At 39.7% G+C, this 22,476-nt stretch overlaps 1 protein-coding gene across 2 annotated transcripts in view; it reads right to left on the reverse strand.

The window, feature by feature from the left end:
• The window catches only part of PRR16 (proline rich 16), a 240,688-nt gene that overhangs the window by 83,831 nt on the left and 134,381 nt on the right, over positions 1-22,476 (reverse strand). For both annotated transcript variants that reach the window (XM_030567787.1, XM_030567786.1), the window contains exon 2: positions 4,978-5,877. In XM_030567787.1, coding sequence (XP_030423647.1) covers positions 5,119-5,877 — 759 coding nt within the window. In that variant the 3' untranslated portion in view covers positions 4,978-5,118. The remainder of the gene's footprint in view (positions 1-4,977; positions 5,878-22,476) is intronic.

A 22,476-nucleotide genomic window follows, 5' to 3' on the forward strand; every position in this document is an offset into this window, starting at 1 on the left:
ACTCTATGTGCATTTGAGTTCTAGAAGGGGAACAAAAGGATGTCAATCCACATGCTCAGTTCAGTTCTGGAAAGGAAAGAGGGAGCCATTTTGAGAGGCAGAAAAGTTATCAAACCACCTATTTGCTGCATTAATCATTTTGAGGAAGTGGTATCAGAGCCTTGGTTGCTGAAAACCAGGTTAGTAGGCTTGGGAACTGCTGCGCCTAGCCCCAGAACAAAGATAAGGGACAGACATAGTAGGAATGAGATCCCAGCACAAAGATATTATCACAATAGGGACCCGCTAGAATGCAGATAAATATGAAGCTGAAAAAGCTTCACTGGCAAAATAAATAAATAAATAAAGTATTCAGCCAGCAAAGAGAAAAAACAGACAGAGAAAAAGTAAATGGAATTCTTTACAGTATTTCAAACAGCAATTTTAGATGTGGAACTAACAGTTACTGAAAAGAAAATGCAGGAATAGACGCACCAAGGAAGAGTGAAAGGAACGGAAAAAGGAAAGGCAATAGAACAAAACCCAAGGAGAAACAGGGTGCTATTATTTTTCAAAATATTTTCAATCTTATTTTATATAAGATTGCACAAATCTTATATAAACACACAACTGATTGTACATACATCAGGATATGCACATAATACAATTCCTTCAGTACAGAAGGATTTTTCTGATTAAGTTAAATTACACAGGTAGGTACATATGACTTATGATAGAGGCAGCATCATATGATAAATCTTTCCTTTTTAATAGCAACCACTGTGTTGTTGTGTAGTTTGTGTGTAAAGAAGTCTTGCACACAGTTTCACCATATTTTAAATGGAAGGAGGAGCTGCTCTGGAGCCTCATGAGCAAGGCAGAGGGACTTCCAGTGACTTTCAGAGGATATCTGTAAAACAAGTTCCTTGTGCCTACTGCTAACTTGGGGTCCAAACGTACTCCATTCACAACAACTCTCATGAGATTAAATATGCTGACATCATACAAATAGTAAAGGCATTATAATGATGCAAATTATGGGACTGAAAAACAGTGGAAAACGTGGATAATATGATCAGATGCAGGGGTCGGCAACCTTTCAGAAGTGGTGTGCCGAGTCTTCATTTATTCACTCTAATTTAAGGTTTTGCGTGCCAGTAATACATTTTAACGTTTTTAGAAGGTCTCTTCCTATACGTCTATAATATATAATTAAACTATTGTTGTCTGTAAAGTAAATAAGGTTTGTAAAATGTTTAAGAAGCTTCATTTAAAACTAAATTAAAATGCAGAGCCCCCTGGGCCGGTGGCCAGGACACGGCCAGTGTAAGGCCTGGTCTACACTACGCGTTTAAAACGATTTTAGCAGTGTTAAACCGATTTAACTGCGCACCCATCCACACTACGAGGCCCTTTATATCGATATAAAGGGCTCTTTAAATCGGTTTCTGTACTCTTCCCCAACGAGAGGTGTAGCGCTAAAATCGGTATTACCATATCAGATTAGGGTTAGTGTGGCCGCAAATAGACGGTATTGGCCTCCGGGCGGTATCCCACAGTTCACCACTGTGACCACTCTGGACAGCAATCTGAACTTGGATGCAGTGGCCAGGTAAACAGGAAAAGCCCCGCGAACTTTTGAATTACATTTCCTGTTTGCCCAGCGTGGAGCTCTGATCAGCACGGCTGGCGATGCAGTCCCAAATCCAAAAAGAGCTCCAGCATGGACCATATAGGAGATACTGGATCTGATCGCTGTATGGGGAGACAAATCTGTTCTATCAGAGCTCCGTTACGGAAGACGAAATGCCAAAGCATTTGAAAAAAATCTCCAGGCTACACAGTGCTGCGTGACAAGCGTAACGGAAAGCCAAAGAATCAAATGGATGCTCATGGAGGGAAGGAGGGGGTACTGAGGACTCCAGCTATCCCACAGTCCACAGCAGTCTCCAAAAACTATTTGCATTCTTGGCTGAGTTCCCAGTGCCTGTAGGTTCAAACACATTGTCCAGCATGGTTCAGAGTATAGCTCGTCAATTTACTCCCTCCCCCCACCACATGAAAGAAAAGGGAAAGAAATCGTTTCTTGACTTTTTTCAATGTCACCCTATGTCTACTGAATGCTGGTGGTAGACGCGATGCTGCAGCAGTGAAGAGCAGTATCCACTCCTCTCCCCTCCCTGGTGGCAGACGGTACAATATGACTGATATTCGTCATCACTATCAGCCCGTGCGTGCTCCTGGCTTGCCTCAGGTGAGGTCGGCCGGGGGCGCCTGGGTAAAAATAGGAATGATTCCTGGTCATTCCCAGTAGATGGTACAGAACGGCTGGAAACCGATGGTAGCAACTGGGGGCTGAGCTCCATCAGCCCCCTCCCTTTCCTGTGTAAAGAAAAGATTCTGTACTGCCTGGACTATCATAGCAGCGGGATGCTGGGCTCCTCTCCTCCACACCGCTGAATGTCCTGCCTGGACTGTCATAGCACCGGGAGGCTGCCTCCCTCTCATTTTATCTTACTAACATGTCACTGTTTCTTATTCCTGCATTCTTTATAACTTCATGACACAAATGGGGGGGACACTGCCACAGTAGCCCAGGAAGGTTGAGGGAGGAGAGAAGCAATGGGTGGGGTTGTTGCAGGGGAACCCCCCGTGAATGGCATGTAGCTCATCATTTCTGCGGGATCTGACACGGAGCAGCTGTGCTCTCTGATACACTGGTTCTCTAGTACACTTGCCCCATATTCTAGGCAGGACTGACTCTATTTTTAGAAACGATAAAGGAGGGATTGACTCGGGGAGTCATTCCCAGTTTTGCCTTTGCGCCCCCGGCCAACCTCAGCCAGGGGCACCCATGATAGCAGCAGACAGTACATAACGACAGATAACCGTCATCTTACTGCCAATTTACAATGGCAGCAGATGGTACAGAAAGACTGATAACCGTCTCTGCTACTATGCAAAAGCAAACAAATGCTGCTGTGTAGCACTGCAGTAACGTCTCTGTTAGCGGCATCCAGAACACATACGGTGACAGTAAAAAAAAAAGCTGAACGAGCTCTATGGTTGCCGTGCTATGGCGTCTGCCAGGGCAATCCAGGGAAAAAGGGCGCGAAATGATTGTCTGCCGTTGTTTTCCCGGAGGAAGGAATGACTGACGACATTTACCCAGAACCACCAGCGACAATGATTTTTGCCCCATCAGGCACTGGGATCTCAACCCAGAATTCCAAGGGGTGGGGGAGACTGCAGGAACTATGGGATAGCTACAGAATAGCTACCCACAGTGCAACGCTCCAGAAATCGACGCGAGCCTCGGACCATGGACGCACACTGCCGAATTAATGTGCTCAGCGTGGCCGCGTGCACTCGACTTTATACAATCTGTTTTACAAAACCGGTTTATGTAAAATCGGAATAATCCCGGAGTGTAGATGTACCGAGTGCCACTGAAAATGAGCTCATGTGCTGCCTTCGGCACGCATGCCACACGTTGCATACCTCAATAAAATGCATGAGATAATGACTTTTCTGCATCATGATGGTTGGATAAACCACACAGTATAGTGCAATGGGAGGCTTTAAACTCCAGAGATATATTTGCACAAAATTCAGCCTTTATTATCGGTAAAAGTTTCATAAGGATTTAGCAATTTAATGTAAAAAGGGTAATTATTTTGCCAGGCTCTTTGTTGTTTTGGTGCAAAGTAAATACAACAAAGCTGTGAATATAGCGGAGCTGTTTCAAGGTTGATTTCAGCTGAATTTCTATTGCTCTATGCAAACATAAGGGACTGACACATTTCTGTGTTGGTTAATAAGACCCCACAAATGCCAACCTTGTCCAACCCTTTCAGAGCTGAACAGCCTAAGTGCATGTTTTGTGTGTAACTCAAGTAACATCTGCTGACATTCAGGTGTTTAGGTCATTTGCAAGCTTATTTTTGGAGGGACTTTGTGAAGAAAAGGTTTCCTATAAAATCTCTTTCACTGATCGCCTGCTTTTAAAACCCCAGGAGCCAACATTCCTCCTGACAACAAGTGTTCTTTTCTGTAAAACAATGAAAAAATACTGGATAGTTTTCTCACAGGTAAGAATTTTAATTGGGTTAAGCCACCAAAATGTCATAACAAGAGAAATGTCTTGTTGTGCATGTTAATTCTTAGTCATTACACAGTGCTTTTCATCTTCAAAACTGTTTACAAGTATTAAGCACCAATCCCTGAAGACTGTACACACAATTTCCACTGCCCTCCATAGGAGGTTTGCCTGAGGAAAACTTGAGTAAGGACCTTAGGACTGGGCTCTAACTCATTAACCTACAAGTCTCATCCATGTTAAATAGTTCATAAGTAGATAAGTATTATCCCCACATGAGATGGAACAATGGAAGCAGAAAATAACTCATAAGGCCGTGCCTCCTCTTTCAAAAGCTTGGCATTCCTTTCTCTGCTTTTTGATTATTGAGTGTTTCAGAACCAAACTTGAATATTGTTTGTTTTGCTAAGATCATATCAACATGCCTTCCAATTGCCATTCATCTCTAGACCAGAGAACAAAAAACAAGCTGGCTTAAAACTGTGCACCATTATGCACAGCTCCGGACAAGATACCCTTGAGTCAAGCAACCAGGCATATAAAAACTCATTTGTTAAGATTCAATCAGGAAACATTAGCTGGAGTTACTTTTTGCTCCACATAATCATACATTATGTTCCTAGCAAATGTATTTTAAAAGTTTCCTGCACTACAAAACAACCACAGTACTAATTATTCTATTGTCTGAGGAAGACTTAACTTCACCTCTAATTGCTACTGCGGATATGATGTTTTTGAGATGAACTATTAACATTGCTTAGACCATAGTTAGAGCTGTTCAGCTGCAATCACTTTTAACAGCTCATGACCTGTAGCATGCTCATTATACTGGAGCTTTTAATAACGAAATTCTTTGGTGCAAACACGTGACATTGGTGAACAACTTTCTTTGTACTTACCATATGATTTTTATGCCACTTCACTGAACACAGGATGTAATATATTTGGGCTTTTTATTGCTTGAGTAGAAAGTGCTCATTACCTATTTGTTTATGTTTATATATAGGAAAAAAAACAAACAGTTTTTCAAGTGGCATACATCACACTGTTGTAGTGGTTGACTTTCTCAAGATGGTCTTCTGGGGTTTTGGTGCAGTTTGTGGAGGCACAGTTGCAGGTCTGAGAGGGGGAAAGCTATTACTGGGGCTTATTCCCAACCCTCCATTTTCTAGAGGCAACGGAGGGAGAGGGGGAGGCGGCGGTGGTAAAGGAGGACATTGGTGAGGAAGCTTTCCCAGTGTGTGGGCTGGCTCACTGTGTAAGTGGACCTCCCTGTTTTTAATGTTATACCGAACATCACAGTCAGGGCAATAGCCATGGTACTGCACTTTCTCACTAAATCGCACTCGTTCCCGTGTTCCTGTTTGAGGACACCTGTCTTTATCAGGTCTATGAATCAGAGGATGTATTGGAACTTTGTCCAAGTTACTATTAGGTATGCAAAATACATCCCCATTAGGAATCTTGTTTGGTCCTCCTGGTAAACCTCCATTTCGAAGTAGGGTCCCATTAGTCTTTACAGGATTGGCAGAAGGAACTGGCCTGTGAGAGTCTTCACACTTCACAGGAGTCAACCGTGGTGGAGGTGGTGGTGGATTGGGTTTCCTCAGTACGGTGAGAATAGCAGATGGGTGTGCTGGGGGCTTGATGAGAGGTGCATTGGCACGCACTTTGGCTTTCTCCAAGCTGGACGCTGTTGTGCTGCTTGAGCTGCTGTTCAGCGTGTCAGTTTTGGAACTGTCTGTCATCTCATCCTCCAGCTGCAGGTCAGATGTCAATGTGTCAATCTGGTCAACCACCTGATGGAAATCAGAACACAAACAGTGATAAACGTTCACCACAGTAAAGGCAAACAAACAAAGCTTTGTTCACAATCATCTTTATCCCCTTCCTGGAACTGAAACATTTTAATATTCAATGTTATGAACCATTGTTTCTTTTTTCTTCTTGTCTAAATCTAGTTTAATTTTTTTAAAAAAAAAATCTGTGATTAGTCCTCATCTGAAAACAATGGAAATACAATTTTAGCCTCTCTGCAATGAAATTCTGTGTTTTTTCTCCAGGGCTTACCTACCAATAACACGCTGCGTGAACTAAGTAACACAGTTTGCCTCATCGTGTAGGGAAGGCTGAATGATTTAACCTCAGTTTGTTTAGGATGATTTCTGAAATCAGACCTATTGTAGAAGATCTGTTAGATTTGACCTTTAACAAAATCCAGATTTAAACATGTATCTCAGAATTGGAGATATTGTGGATATATTGTCAAAAGTTAACATACACGCCTATTTAAGCAATTTTTACACAAGTAGTGAGTAAAACAGTTTTTTTTACTCACTAGCAGTTACCAGATTATCTTGAACCACACATTCTATTTTTGTGACTATTTACTTGAGATATCTGACTCCCCCTAAACCAAATCTGAAATAGGATCATTTATAACATAAAGATATTGTTACTGTTTATTCCTGAAGGGGAAATTCACTCTAGTTCATGCATTTTATATTAAGAGGATTCTCTATGTACTCTACTTCTAATGTGCTTACACTCACTTCCCTAGTATCTAAGTTTTTGTAATCTAGTCTATTTTCCAATTTATGATCATACGTTATATGTTCTGTTTATATATTATGTAATGTTGCCTTCTGCGAGGTATACAAAACTTTGTACGCTATGATTAAAAGCCCCTCCTGAAAAATGCACCCTATTCAGTACTTAGTTCATTAACTCTTAAGGTAAATTCAGCCATAAAAGCATAGAAGGGAAATACAAATTTGAAAAAAAAAAAAAGATGAAAATACCTTTCCCATGCCCTTATTACCATTGCAGGTTGTACCCAGACAACATTCAATCGTAGAAATGCTATTGCTAAATTTATTTTCCATTTTTAGCATGTTTTCATATAACAAGTTTTGTTTCTACTTGTAAGGTAACACATTGATGTCCTTGACTTAACCAAAGGATTATTCAAAAGGAGAGAGATTCAAGTAGCCTCTTTAAAGGAAATTCAATTATTTACATGTGCTTTGAAATCACTTATCCAAAGTCTGTCTAGATACTAGTAGACCAAAGGACAGTAATTCAGGTATTATTTTGAACTATAAATTTCAAAGTGACAATACATTAATTCTATTGTAATTCTTCAGAAAAGATTGAAATTCAAGATAATACAGCAATATTTATTAAGCTAGTCTAATTATTCTTTGTAAGTAAATTACCTGAAGAATTTAGCCCCTTTTCTCTTAAGAATCATTTGGAATTTTTATGGCCTGGTCTACACTTAAAACAGGATTGACATAGCTACACAGCACTCAGAGGTGTGAAAAATCTACAGCTATGGTGATCTAACCCACAGTGTAGATATAGCTAGGGTGACAGAAGAATGCTTCCGTTGAACTCATGCAAATGGAATTCCTACAACAACAGAAAAACCTCTTCCATTGCCGTAGTCTGCATCTACCCTAAAGGGTTACAGCACCATAATTATGCCATCGTAGCTATGCCACTGTAGTGCCCATAGGGTAAATGTGGCCTGTGGAAGTACTTCTATTTCTCAGTATTTGAATATTATAATTTATGCAAACAAATTTCATCTTTCATGGTCCTGGCAAATGGCTCACATTGACTATTCTGTGTTTAGTGTGTGACAGGTCACAAGTCACATGATATTGTTTCTGCTTCCTCAATGGAGCAGAAGAGATTACAAACAAGGAGAATAATTGTGGTGTACTGAAATCTGTTTTAAAATTATGAAGAATAAGGAGCTCCAGGGGGAAATTTATGATCTGAGTCTTCAGCAGAGACAGTCTGCAGACACAGCCTAGATGAGTGTGGGTTGAGCTGTGCCTGCTTTGCCTCTCTCTGTTTTTGGCTCTTGTGTATCAGGGTTCTAGAGACTAAGAAATGAAATAGTGTTATGTTGCAACTTTCCAGCAAAGTATTTCATGGTTTTATTTAACTTATTGAGGTGTATGATGTGAACAACAGAGTTAATAATGAACAATAAATAGTGAACACACTTATTCTCATATTAATACAAATATACATACATATATACATACACACATGATGACATTCACCTCTGTGCAAGTGACCAACACAAGGCCAATTCCTATTTAAATGAAGTACGAGCCTTGTGTTGGCCCATTGCACAACAGCAAATGTCATCTACTAAGGACAGGCATCAATCGTTCATCCAAAACAACAACTCATCTGCATGAGTGCTGCTAAGCAGCACCAAATAGTTAAACTGAACAGCTGTTCAGAATTTGATCAAATATTTGTAACACTTCTTGTACAGTATCCAAGAAGCTTTCACATATCTCATATTTAGTACGGTCAACCTTTTGCTTTTTCATATTTGCAAAAATTCACATACAATAAAGCTTGAACTTCTTTTTCACTTTCAGTTCACTTTAAAAGAGGTCAATACCTGTATACTGTAGAACCTCAGAGTTATGAACACCAGGGTTACAAACTGACCAGTCAACCACACACCTCATTTGGAACCGAAAGTACACAATCAAGCAGCAGCTGAGACAAAATTTTAAAAAGTACAGTAAGTACTGTAACAAACTATTAAAAATAAAGGGAAAGCAGTATTTTTCTTCTGCATAGTAAAGTTTCAAAGCTGTATTAAGTCAATGTTCAGTTGTAAACTTTTGAAAAAACCACCATAACATTTTGTTCAGAGTTACCTCCATTCCCGAAGTGTTTGTAACTTTTAAGGTTTTACTGTACTCTGAATAACATAGGACATAAGAATAGCAACACTGGGTCAGACCAATGGCCCATCTAACCCAGTATCCTGTCTTCCAACAGTGGTCAGTGCCAGGTGCCCCAAAGGGAATGAACAGAACAGACATTCATCAAGTGATCCATCCCCTGTCGCCCATTCCCAGCTTCTGGAGAACAGAGGGTACGGACACTCAGAGCATGGTGTTGCACCCCTGCTCATCCTGGCTAATAGCCATTAATGGATCTATCCTCCAGGAACTTATTTAGTTCTTTTTTCTTCAAGCTGAAAAATCCCAGTATTTTTAAATCTGTCCTCCTATGGAAGCTGTTCCTTACTTTTAGCCATTTTAGTTGCCCTTCTTTATTCCTTTTCCAATTCCAATACATCTTTTTTAAGAGGAGACCATATCTTTTAAGAGGAGACCACATCTATATGCAGCATTCAAGATGTGAGTGTACCATGGATTTATACAGAGACAGTCTGATATCTTCCTGTCCTGTTATCTATCCCTTTCCTAATGGTTTCTAATATTCTGTTAGCTTTTTTGACGCCGCTGCACATTGAGCTTATATTTTCAGAGAACTATCCACAACGACTCCAAGATCTCTTTCTTGAGTGGCAACAGCTAATTTGGACACCATCATTTTGTATGAATAGTTCAACAGACCGGCTATAGGAAAATAACTCTGAAGAGAAAAAAAAAAGCCAGCAATCTGAAAAAAATTGTCATTACATTTTTTTCTTTCTCTGAGGACCCAATAGATTCAACATATATTTGTTAATTAAGAGACAAATTCTTCTCTGCCTTGAAGCCTCAGATTTGGCATTTTGTTTTTTTGTGATAAACAAATAAGGACCAAATTCTACCCTCAGAGATATATATTTGCATCAGAAGAATTTGGTTCTGATGAAGATGGAGATGAGACACTATGAGAGGTGCAGCACCGCACCAGCTTCACCTTCCCCCCCACCCCCAAAAGGGGAGAGCATATTATTTCTCTCCCCGATTTGTCTTTAGGTAATGCCCAGTGGCCTCAAAATGTAGTTGGATTCCCTTTGTGCTAGTCACTGTACAGACACACAGTAAGAGCCACTTCCTTCTCCAAAGATCTTACAAGGAGAAAAAAAATAATACAGTCCTAGCTCCAGTTTACATATGTGTAACTGAGATAAACAGATTAAGTGCCTCCTTAAAGTCACATAGGGAGTCTGTGGCCTGGTCTGCACTGCAGGGGGGGGGGGGCGGTCAGAATCAATCTAAGATACGCAACTTCAGCTAGGAGAATAACGTAGCTGAAGTTGACGTATCTTAGCTCAACTTAGATTGACTTATTTCACATTCTCGCGGCGCGGGATTGATGGCCGCCGCTCCTCCGTTGACTCTGCTTCCGCCTCTCACCCTGGTGGAGTTCCAGAGTTGACGGGGAGCGCATTCAGGGATCGATGTGTCGTGTCTAGATGAGACATGATACATCGATCCCCGATAGATTGATCACTACCCACCGATCCCACGGGTAGTGTAGACATACCCTGTGACAGAACTGTGAATCTACCAGGATGAATGGGGCACTGGGCCCTGATAATGTAAGCTGATCCACACAGGCTCAGTGTAGCTTCATGTGAGTGTAAGTTTCTGCCTGTACAGAGCTGCTTGGAGAATTGGGCCTAGGAAGAGTCAAGATTCAAAGTTTTCTGTGCCAACAAGTAACAGCTACAGAACTGAATAATACAGCACAGATCAGAGAAGATAGCTAAGCTAAGCTGTCAGCCAGGGAGAGAACAGGTTTATTAGGCAACTGAACGCAAGGGGGTAGAAAAGATATCTAGTGGCAATCTCCTAACTACAACAGGAACTGTTCCAGTAAGGAGCAGTTTGGCCACAGTGCTTGGAGTGGTGAAAACATACTGACCTGACTGTTAAAGACCCGACTGGTATTATGCTTGGCTTTGAACAATGTTTAATAACAGATTCAGCAGGTATGTCAAAATGCCAGGGGGAGCTGTACATCTCTTGTGAACACAGAATCCTGCCCATCCCACTCAGTCTCCCTTGCTTCCTATCACCCTTTCCCTCAAAGAGCTTTGGGTAATTGGGGGAATGCAGTAACCAACATGGCCAGTGTAGACTGGACAAACAGGGAAGGCTGCTCAAGTGAAGAAGTCACAGCAGTGCCTCTTGCTATGCCATATGATTAGCCAAAGATTTGGCTGACAGAGATCAGCTTAATAAACAACCAAATCTTTCTTGAACTTGATATGAATTCTTTTGGAATTTCAAATCTAAAATTCCGAATGAAGGGGAGAGAAAACATCAAAGCATAAATTGACAGGTTGACCAAGTTTTAGCACATATTTCCATAGAAATAAATTGAGTAAAATGTATGTATTTGCCCTCAAATAAACCAGTAATCACTCTTATTACTTACTGCAAAAACATAATTGCTGAAGATTTTTAGTTCAACTGAAAGTGTAGGTTGTTTCTGGAGAATGGCCAAATGCTGAAGTGCTAATGCAACAAGTAGCAGGTTAACAAAAATTAGTACATTTTCCAAACCAAAAATATATGCCAGTTATTCTGATTTATTTGCATTGTAATAGTGGCTAGAAGTCCCAATCAGGGATCAGGACTTCACTGTGCTTAGCTCTGTACACACACAATGAAAAGCTGATTCCTGCCAAAGAGCAGATTGTTACACACAAATCTGTCCCTCATCACAATATAATTTACAGAGACAAAGTTGGTAAGCATCAATTTGAGAAGGTCATACTGCACCCTTGATAGGAGTACACAGCTCCAGTTTAAGCACTGTGTACACGGATCATAGAGCAATAGCAATTAGTGATGGGAAAAACCTTTTAGTCGATTCAGTCTATCCCTTTGCCAGAACAAGATTTTCCCCAGGATTCATAGTAAAGCCCAGGCCGAAGTATGCCTCAATTTTAAATGTCTTTAAACAGTTTATCTTTTGTCCCTTGGCAAGTGTGTAGTACACGCTGGAAATCTCTTTCCACTTCCCCATTTGGAAAAAGGCACTGAGAATGGCTCTGGAAGGACAGCGCAGCTTATCTGCCTTGATTCCTTCCCATAATAAATTATGATTCTGTTCACTGTCATTTTGTTCTGCCTATTTGCCCAAAAAATTAAAATCCAGGTAGGAAAACAGTCCGTAGAAAATAGTTGCAACACAGGAGAAGTATCCTGAGACTATTAGCACAATAGAAAATGCAAGTTTGCAACTGGAAACCAATTTCCATTGCAAAAGGAGGTTTTCCTGCTGGAGTAAAAAAGAAAATATGTATTTATTTTTTAAAAGCATGTCTAGTTTCCTATAGTAAGTGCACCTGATTCACACCTTTGAATGAGGGAGAGGTACTTCTCTTCTCCCATGTGGTGGCTATACCAATAGAGGAATCCAGTCCTAGAGAAGGACACATGACAGCCCCGCTGTTGCATGCACTCCCTTGTAGTTTTTGTAAGGAGCTGGGAAGAACTGTGCAGAACTTCATAAGAGTGTTCTTGCTGAAGCTGTCCTGGAGATCGGCCATATCTGCTGGGGTCTTGGTCAACCTCACTAGTGTCTGGGTTGCCAATACTCAGCTCCCACTTCACTGGATATGTGGAGCTACATGCCTTTGGTGATACTGCACTTCTGTTCTGGCAGGGCTTTCTATCATCAGAGCTCCACAGCCCTGATTCCTGTAGTTAGATCCAAGGATTAAATCAAGTCTGATATCCATGTTATATTGCTCCCTCATAATTAGGTCCTGCAATGAAGTCAAACCTCTGATTACAACATAGTCTACTGGAACAGAAATCTGTATGCTTTCTTTAGCTGAGCATTTTGTAACTTCACAATGTGATAAATAGGAGAAGAAGCTGGCTTGGGAAGGTATTTCTACACTAGAAGCCTTGCTCATCCCGTCACTTGAGTTAACTGATCACCAATTAATTAGAGTAAGTTAACACTGTAATAAAATTCTAGTGTAGACACTTACAAATATGTCAGCTCGTGGTCATGACTGATGCTAGGATTCAGCCTACAGTGAGCTGCAACAAGAACAAGCAAGTCACTTCCCTTCATGTGCCTCAGTTTCCCCCTCTGTAAAATGTGGACATGATACTAACCACCTTTGCAAAGTGCTTTAAATCCACTGATGAAAAGCACCATTGAAAAGCAAGGTGGTATTTTTAAGCAGGTACACTATAATTTAAAATTCCCTTTTAGAACTGGCATTCAATCTGAATTAAAAGCAAAACTAAAATTCTAATATAAACAAGCCCAGGAAGAGCAAGTATTTATTTAAAAATAAATAACTATGGTATAGTAATTAGTAAATGTACATAATACAAAATACATACAAATAAAGCATAGCAAGTAAATACATTTCTTATATGCTTGGAAAAAAATCCTTGTTAGGGAAGTTCCTCTTTAAAACACCCAAGTAGTCAATCTCAGAACTACTTCTGAAATCCATCAACAAACAGGGCCAGATTGTGCAACCCTAACTCACCTTGCTCAGCCCTTGATTAAGAGTAATGGGACTACTCATGTAAGCAACTGTTCATCAACAAGAATAAGGGTTGCACTAACTGAGTCCTATGGTACAGCATGACCTTACCTAAAGTAAATGTCATTACTGTTGAGTGGTTGCTCTGTGTTGTACTAAATTTAACTACTTTCACATACAGTTTGGAGACTGCGATTTTATGGTATTTTTAAAATCTGACTCTCAATCACAAATGGCCAGCTCAATAGATAAAACAGCAACCATCTGAACTATGGGGGAATGTTCAAAGACAGAGAGATCAGAAAACGTTACAATTCCTGTAGAGAATACCTTTCAAGCATTCAACCTTTCTAGTGTCTCAGCCTCTGAAGAGAACTGTAATAAAGACAAATTAAAAGGTCAAACTGAAATATGGTAAATGTTCAGAAAAGAGATGAAACTGTAGTTTAAAGCTGCTTCAATATGCGACAAGTGGATCTTTAAGGTTTTCTTCTTCTCACTCCTTTCAGATGCTTGAAAAACATCAAAAACAAATTTAACTTCAGTACTAGGAGTCACTGTAGTTACCAGAACCATGACAGAAAGGGAACATGCAAGTTGAAGCGCAAATTGGTGGCTGAAATAGAGAAGTTTCTTCAATTGGATGAGTAAGTGGACACAGTACAGAGAATCAGAGAAGTTGAGGTGCTAACAGCCAAGTTCAGGAAACATCTGTATTCCAGAATGTCATAAACAGATAGCTAAGGGTTAATGTCTCTTTCACCTGGAAAGGGGTAACCTGAAACACCTGACCAGAGGACCAATCAGGAAACAAGACTTTTTCAAATCCAGGTGGAGGGAAGTTTTGGATGTGAGTCCTTTGTTCTTGGTCTGTTCCTTTTCTCATCTCTGAGAGTGATCTTTCTATCTCCTCGCTTTCTAATCTTCTGTTTCCAAGTTGTAAGTACGAGGATAGTAAGACAATAGGTTTATATTGTTTTCTTTTGTATTTACATGTGTGTAGTTGCTGGAATGGTTTAAATTGTATTCCTTTTGGATAAGGCTGTTTATTCATTTTTTTTCCTTTAAGCAATTGACCCTGTATATTGTCACCTTAATACAGAGACTATTTTTAATGTCTTTTTCTTTCTTTTTTACATAAAGCTTTCTTTTTAAGACCTGTTGGAGTTTTTCTTTAGTGGGGACTCCAGGGAATTGAGTCTGCAGCTCACCAGGGAATTGGTGGGAGGAAGAAGTCAGGGGGAAAATCTCTTTGTGTTAGATTTACTAAGCCTGACTTTGCATACCCTCTGGGTGAGAGGGAAGAGAGATTAGATCTCTCGGTACTTGTGTTTCCAGGACTGGAAGCAGGGAATCTCCTAGGGTCGTCCAGGGAGGGGAGCCTGGGAGGAAGTAACAAGGAAACAAGGGAAGGGGGTTATTTCCCTTTGTTGTAAGACTCAAGGCATCTGAGTCTGGGGGTCCCCCAGGGAAGGTTTTAGGGAGACCACAGTGAGCTAGGCACTGTATAATTCCTAGCTGGTGGCAGCGATACCAGGTCCAAGCTGGTAACTAAGCTTGGAGGTTTTCATGCTAACACCCATATTTTGGACGCTAAGGTCCAGTTCTGGGAGGAAATGTTATGACACAGAATAAAGGAAGGAATGAGCTGGCCATTACGAAGTCAGAGAGGTGGACCGGCAGTTTGTAACCACCGGAGCCAAGAGGTCATAGTGGCATTATATACGGCTAGAGGAAGACAAGGATGGGCAGGCTATGGCCACGAGAGAAAAGAGGACAAGGAGGACTTCTACACAGCTAGCAGTTTCCAATTGATATCAGGCTCTCAACATGGAAACCGGAGGATCTCTCTCAAGGTTCAGCTGGCCCAAAGGAACTGCGATGTACTGGACGCATCTGTGGATGGTAGTTCAGCACAAGCAATAAGAAAATCAAGCTTGTCCAAAAAAAGTTTAACTGTCCAAGGAAGATAGATGTTCCTCATAGGGATTAAATACTCAGAAGAGGCGAAAGACTATTCTGCAAGGAACAGGCAGAAAACAGGACAGTGTGCTACCTTTCTGAAGCCAAGACATGAGACCTCACTCTAAGACTGGACAAGTTTCTGAAATGGATGGGAAAGTATCCATTGGTAACGGCTCATTTCAACACTAATGAGACTATGTCATAAGATATCTCGCAGATAGATGAGTTCAGGGAACTTGGAAGTCTGCTGAAGATGAATTTCCATGTGATCTTCCCTGAGATCCCTCCTGTCCCATGAGAAACAGAAAGCTGAAGATTCTGAAAGGGAATCGCTCACTAGGTAAGTGGCATACAGTGGAGATTTTTGTTTTATGGAACATTGGTCCACCTTCTATAGGGGGGGATAGTTTGAGTGGCCTCCACCTCAGTAGAAGAAGGATCAATCTTTTTGGGGAGAGGTTGGCTAGACTAGCCATGAGGAAATTAAACTGATAACAAAAGTGAAGGGGGGGAATAGGGAAAATATGAGCATTCAGTACAAATCAAGATGTTGAGAACATAATTAATCAAGGAATGAAAGGATATAAAGAAAAGAAATTATTAAATTGCCTATATACCAATGTAAGAGCCTGGGTAACAAACAAAAATAATTGGTATTACTCATTTATGAGCATAAATTTGACCTAGTTGTTTTTTCTGAATCCTAGTGGGATGATTTTCAAAACTAAAATGCTAAAATTAACAGTTCTAACCTGTTCAGGAAGTATCAAGCAGGCAGAAGAGGAGAGGGAGTGGCACTCTACACCAGAAGTGGTATTACCTGTTTTTAAGTCAGTGATAACTCAAAAGAAAATGATCTTGAATGCCTACAGACCTATGCCCAAGCACAAGATGAGGTACTAGTTGGTGTCTTCTACAAACCATCAAATCACACTTGGGAACAGGATAAGCATCTTCTTACTTATCTACAGGAAAAGCTGTGTTATCTGACTCTATAAACCAGCATTTCTGATCTTCATAGAAAGTCCATTTTATAGTCCAGTTGGCACAGGGCTGTCAGGCTCCCTACCTGGTTCCATGTGCCTCCCCAGAAGTTGTGACATGTCCCTGCTGCTCGTAGGCGGAAGAATGGCCACAAGGGATTCAGCGTGCAGGAGGGGATGTGGGTGCAGGCTCTGGGAGGGAATTTTGGATGCGGGAGGGGGCTTGAAGCATGGGATTGGGGAACAGGAGAGGTTTTGCGGTGCCAGATCTGGGGAACACTCACCTCAGGCAGCTCCCCACAAGTGGCAACCTGTCCTTGCTGCTTGTAGGCTGAGGCGTGCCACGTGGCTCTGTGTGCTGCCTCCACCTGCAGGCACCACCCCAGTCAACGGGAGCTGCGGAGCTAGCGCATGAGGCTGAGCAGGGGCCGCGCACAGAGCCATCTGCCATGCCTCCACCTAGGAGCAGCTGGGACAGGTTGCCACTTGTGGGGAACCACCCTAGGTGAATGCCCCCCCCAATCTGGCACACAAAACCCCCTGCCCCGAACCCCCTCCCACACCCAAACTCCCTCCCAGAGACCATGTCCCGCATCCCTTCTCGTGCTCCAATTCTACACCTCCTCACGAACGCAAACTCCCTCCCTCTTAGTTAACCAGAATTTTTCCCTTACTGGCACCCCCATTCCCCCAACATGCTGGATAAAAAGGCTTTTACTGTATAATGTGTAAGAAAAATAAATCTGCATGATAATGCGGGCCTCCAATTTGAATGATATATGCTTGAGATCTCATGCTGCCAGTACTAAAACTTCCTTGGAATTTCAAAACATTGTAGATGACAATTCCCTAATTCAAAAAGTGTAGCATCCAACTTGTGGAAATTCTATATTAGCTCCTATCTTGACAGATAAGGAAAAATTGATACTAGAAACAAAAATTAATGCTAACTTAGGTACAAGTGATCATGACTTGACCACCTTGATTATGTGCAAACAGAATAAAATCCAGGCCAGAGAGAGAAACACACACACACACTCGGTGCTTTAAAAGGGCCAGTTTCACAAAGCTGAAAACAATTATGAGCCAAAAATTACTAGATCCCCAAAAGTCACAAAACCACAATCAAGGAAGGCAGCCATATTGCTTTAAAAAATGACCTTGTTTAGAGGGGAAGTGAAGGCAGCTATAAAAAATTATATATAACAAATGGGAAAAAAGGGAAGTTGATAGTAAATAATATAAATCAGAAACTAGGAATTGTAGAAATTTGGTAAGGGAAGCACAAGAAGAAACCTATGGCCAGTTGATTTAAGGACAGTAAGAATGAGTTTTTTAAAGTATATTAGGAACAAAAAGAATCCTAACAATGGTACTGGCCCATTACTAGATAGAAATGGTAGAATTATCAGTAATAATGCAGAAAAGGCAGAATATTCAATAAATATTTCTGTTCTGTGTTTAGGAAAAAACAAATAATGTAGTCATATCGTATGGTAACACTCTTTCCATTCCACTTGTATATCAACAGGATGTTAAACAGCAGCTACTAAATTCAGATATTGTTAAATCAGCCGTTTTTCAAAAGAAGGGGCTGAGGAGCTTGCTGGGCCATTAATGCTTATTTTTAATAAGTTCTGCAGCACTGGGGAAGTTCCAGAAGACTGGAAGAAAACTAACGATGTGCCAATATTTTTAAAAAGGGTAAATGGGATGACCTGAGTAATTATAGGCCTGTCAGTCTGACATTGATCTTGGTCAAGATAATGGAACAGTTGACACGAAATTCGATCAATACTGAATTGCAGGAGGGTAATATGATTAATGTCAATTAACATGACTTTTATGGAAAATACATCCAGTCAAACTAATTTGACAACTTATTTTGATGAGATTACAAGTTTGGTTGATGCAATATACTTAGACGCCTGCAAAGCATTTTTCATTAAAAAACTAGGAAGATATAAAATTTACCTGCTACATATTAAGTGGATTAAAAGCTGGCTAATAGGTCTCATATCACCATTGTAAATGGGGAACTATCAGTGAACAAAAGTGTTTTCAGTGGGGTCCCAAAGTGATCAGGTTTTGGCCCTACACTCTAACATTTTTATTAATTATCTGAAGAAAACATAAAATTATCATTGATAAAGTTTGCAGATGACACAAAAATTGGGGAAGTGGTAAACAACGAAGAGAAGAGATCGGGATTGCTTGTCATAGCAACAACAGCCAAGGGCAAGATCAGTCTATATTTTTCATTACTAAGATTTCTAAAACAGCACTATCATGTAGGGAAACTTACACTGAGTTTACCTTTATTGAAATAACAAGAACAGCATATAATGATGCCACGACCACAAGAGAAGGATTAATGGCACAACATCCAGACATCGTCAGGGAACTAGCACAGTTCTATGGAGCACATCATATACACAGACACTCCACAGTTACCCCTGATAAATACGTGGATTCAGATATACACCATTTGCTGTGTCACATACAGAGATGGTCTCAAATATTTGGAAATAGTCCTGCACCTTGTGTTAGCAGCTTATTCATAACTTTAAAAATGGTTTAGAAATTTAAAAAATATGCTTGGATCCCAGAGACCTGGAAACTTAGCATTACCATTCCAACATAAATAGATGTTCAGTGAAGAGAAGCTGGAAAAAAGCCTATTCACCATCCTAAAGGAAAAGGTTTGACATTGGCAAGTCATACAATACAAGGAGTCATCTGATCTGCCTCTTTAATACCCCATATGACACAGGCAAATTTCTCTGTCTACCCTTCGAAATAGAGTCTGCTAGGGAAGCCTTTTAACAACAAAAACAAAAAGTCATGAAGCATTAAGGAATACAGCAAGAGTTTACATCATAATGAACAATATGATTCTAGCTGCAACCACAAAAAATGAGAGCTTGTAGTTTTTTTGTTTTTTTTTAAAAAGCATCAAACTAAGCAGAAATCTAACAGCAGCAGTGTAATAGGCCCCTGGCTATGAGAAACTGATGCAGCCTAGAAATATAGGCTTAAAGGATGTTTGTCATCAAAAAATGCTGTTTTAAAAAGCCCAACTAAATACCAAAGTTGTCATTCAGTGTAAAAAACAAAAAATTCTCACTCCAGATCCTGTGTGGAATATTCAAGTCTTATCATATACGAAAAAATGATACGGATTCATTAATTTCTAGAAAATATAGAGGATTAACCTGATTTGCATGACATTTGCCCTAATAATATTAAAATTGTTTTTATCCTCCCTCAGGGAACTTACTAATGCAATGATTTTTTAAGTAGTTCTCCATGTATTACCAGACCAAAAGCAAAACTGTGCATTACGCTGTGTATTGCAACATTTAAGAACAAAACCTTGATAAGGTTTTCAATCTTCCATCTCCCCAATCTAGGACTTGCATCAAGCTTAAATAGTTGTCAAAACGTAAGGCTAAAGAATCAATGTATGCACTTGAAATAGCATGTGTGCCTTGTACTTCTCTGGACAGCAATGCTAATTAAGTGTTTCTCAATTACTCTTTCCAAGAATTGCACATGAATCTGGCACAACATGTTCTGAACAACAGAAGATTTACAAATTACAAAAAACAAAACAAACAAATAAACAAACGACACACACTTTCCAAGGCTTTCAAGTACTGGAAAAAGGAAGGGAGATAATGCGCATTAAAACATGTCATGAGTAAATGTTCATAACATTTTCAATATAACTTGGAGTCAAAGGGATTTAGTTTTAGGGGAAATCAGCAACTTTCATACAATTAAGCTCATGTTAATTGGAACCAGCTTGAACTTCCATAATGTGAAGAAATCATCATATTTGTTTTTTTCATTCTGTTCATCATAGAGTAGCTATAGTTTGAATGAATGGTAGAGGTCATGAAAGTAAGGGATTAATAGAAGAACATCTGAATGGCCATCTGGAAACAACTCAATAGGTTATCCATTGTTTGTCCTGTCTCTGGGTGACCAATATATGGCAATTCAGAGGAAACCATACAACTGCCATAATATTTCATTGGAGAAAATTTCTTCCTGGACTTAGCTGGTGACAAACTTATATCTTTAAAGCATGAGGACTACTAAATTGCAATGTTTTTATATTAGCTAGCGTAATTGCAGAGAAGGAAATAAAAGCAATTTTTTTAGAATGGAGGGTTGCATGCAAAATTTTGCATCAGCTGCATCTATATTTGCATGTTCAATTAACAAATTTGTTTGCACAAATCAAATTGTTGCAAACAAATTGCTAGTGAACTGTCTACCTAGCAAACCAAATTGCACATACAAATGTGGGCAAAAAACTGCATAGTATTTTTAAATATAGGCTATTCTCGTAAAAAATGTGGCTCTAAATATTGAATCTGTTATGCAAATTGCCTCAATAATAATCCATGGCAATGTGTTCCATAAGTTAATTATGTTTCATACTCAGTATTAGAGTAGCACCGACTTGATCCAAAGACACAACGTGTGTTTCAGCTTCTTTGCACGACCAGTCTCTCCTGAACACTGCTACTGAACAATGCCGAACTGCAGTGTTTAATTATCTTCAGAGTGATTCTATCCACCCACCAATGAAAAATAATATGGATTTACATTCTTTTTTTTTTTACCCAGACACTTATTTTAGCCCAGTGGTTTTCCACCTGTGGCCTCCAGGGGTCCACACCTCCCTTCAGAATTGTAGGGGTCTGCAAATGGATAAAAGGTTGAAAACCACTGTTTCAGTATTTCCAGTTTTACTATTTATAAAGGTAGAGTCTCTACCTATCTAATGCAGAGATTTTAGCTAATACTATGGTTCACAATTCAAAGTACTTTAAAGTTTTAGTACAAATGAAAAGGGTTTTAATATAAGAAAACTGTACCTATGAGAATGGTTATGGGGATGACGGACTCAAAACTCAGAAAAATCAGCATTTCAGAACACAATCACAATTTAAGAAAGATTAAATTCTGACTTCAGGGGTTATTTGGATAATCACAGTAGATCAGCAGAAGATATTTTTCTTTCCAAAGTTTATTATAAGCACTGAGACAGATTCAGCCTGGTGCTACATTGGTTTATCCCAGTTTAAACCTTGGCGCAAGACCTGGTGGCAAAAAGTCCACTGAGGAATTGGGTAGAAATGCAAAGGGAAAGTAGTGCCTGTCCTACCTTGGGGTGGATAAAGAACGGCAGGTCTTGCTGGGTTGGGAGGTGTACAGCACAGTACATCAGATAATCTTGCAGCAGGTTCTAAAAGTCATTTTGTTTAAAAAAAAATCCAGGGGTCATATTATCTCACATACAGCTCTTCCCTCATCTGAAAAGATGCGAGGGAAAGGGCATCAGGTTCCTCAGCAACACTAGCCCTCTTCTCAGAATCAGTGGGGCCCCCTCCTCTGGCCAGAGTCTATGCGTTGGCAAGAAAAAGTCATTTTTTCAAAGTATTTAAAACCTGGAAAAATAAGCTCACTCTAGTCCCAAACTCAAAATAAAAAGTGCCAGCTGAGGATCACATTTGCCATATTAAAAACTGTTCAAAATGAAAATAATTTGCTATTTATAAGTCACAGAAACACGTAAAACCTATAGAACTATGAATGCAGAAAGCTTTTTGAATTTGGCTTTTCCTTATCAGTTTGTGAAGGTTTCACTTTTTGGTTTAGAGAACATATATATCAAACAACACTCCTCTAGTCACATATGTATTGTAGTAAGTTTAAAAGAACTTGCTGTCTATTATAGCGTTTTTCTTCTGAAAACCAACAAAAAGCTTTTGGTTTTTTTCTTAAATAGCTTTGAACTGAAAAGTGAAATTTGATTAGTCCATGTAGTTTCACCACTTCTTGTATTTTTTCAAATAAAAATGCTGTAAAACAGCCAATATTTATCATTGAAATGTGGCTTTTGAACATTTATTGTACTTTGTTTGAAAATGCTTTCTGCATATTTTTGAAATAGCTAAATATGGCTTCATGTGATAAAAAATTCTTAATAACAATTTACATACATTTACATCATAAGAGTTCAGGTAAATATTAGATTTAGTACCCTGTCATGAAATGTATTTATGTAATCTTCATGTAGAAATATATTGAAATATATGCATCCAAACTATTGAAGTTCACTGTGTTGACTCAGAATCCCGTATGCTGATTCTTTTTTCCCTTAAAAAAAAAATTGAATCCCCATT

This window comes from Gopherus evgoodei, chromosome 6 (assembly GCF_007399415.2).
Source record: "Gopherus evgoodei ecotype Sinaloan lineage chromosome 6, rGopEvg1_v1.p, whole genome shotgun sequence".
Classification (NCBI taxonomy): Eukaryota; Metazoa; Chordata; order Testudines; family Testudinidae; genus Gopherus; species Gopherus evgoodei.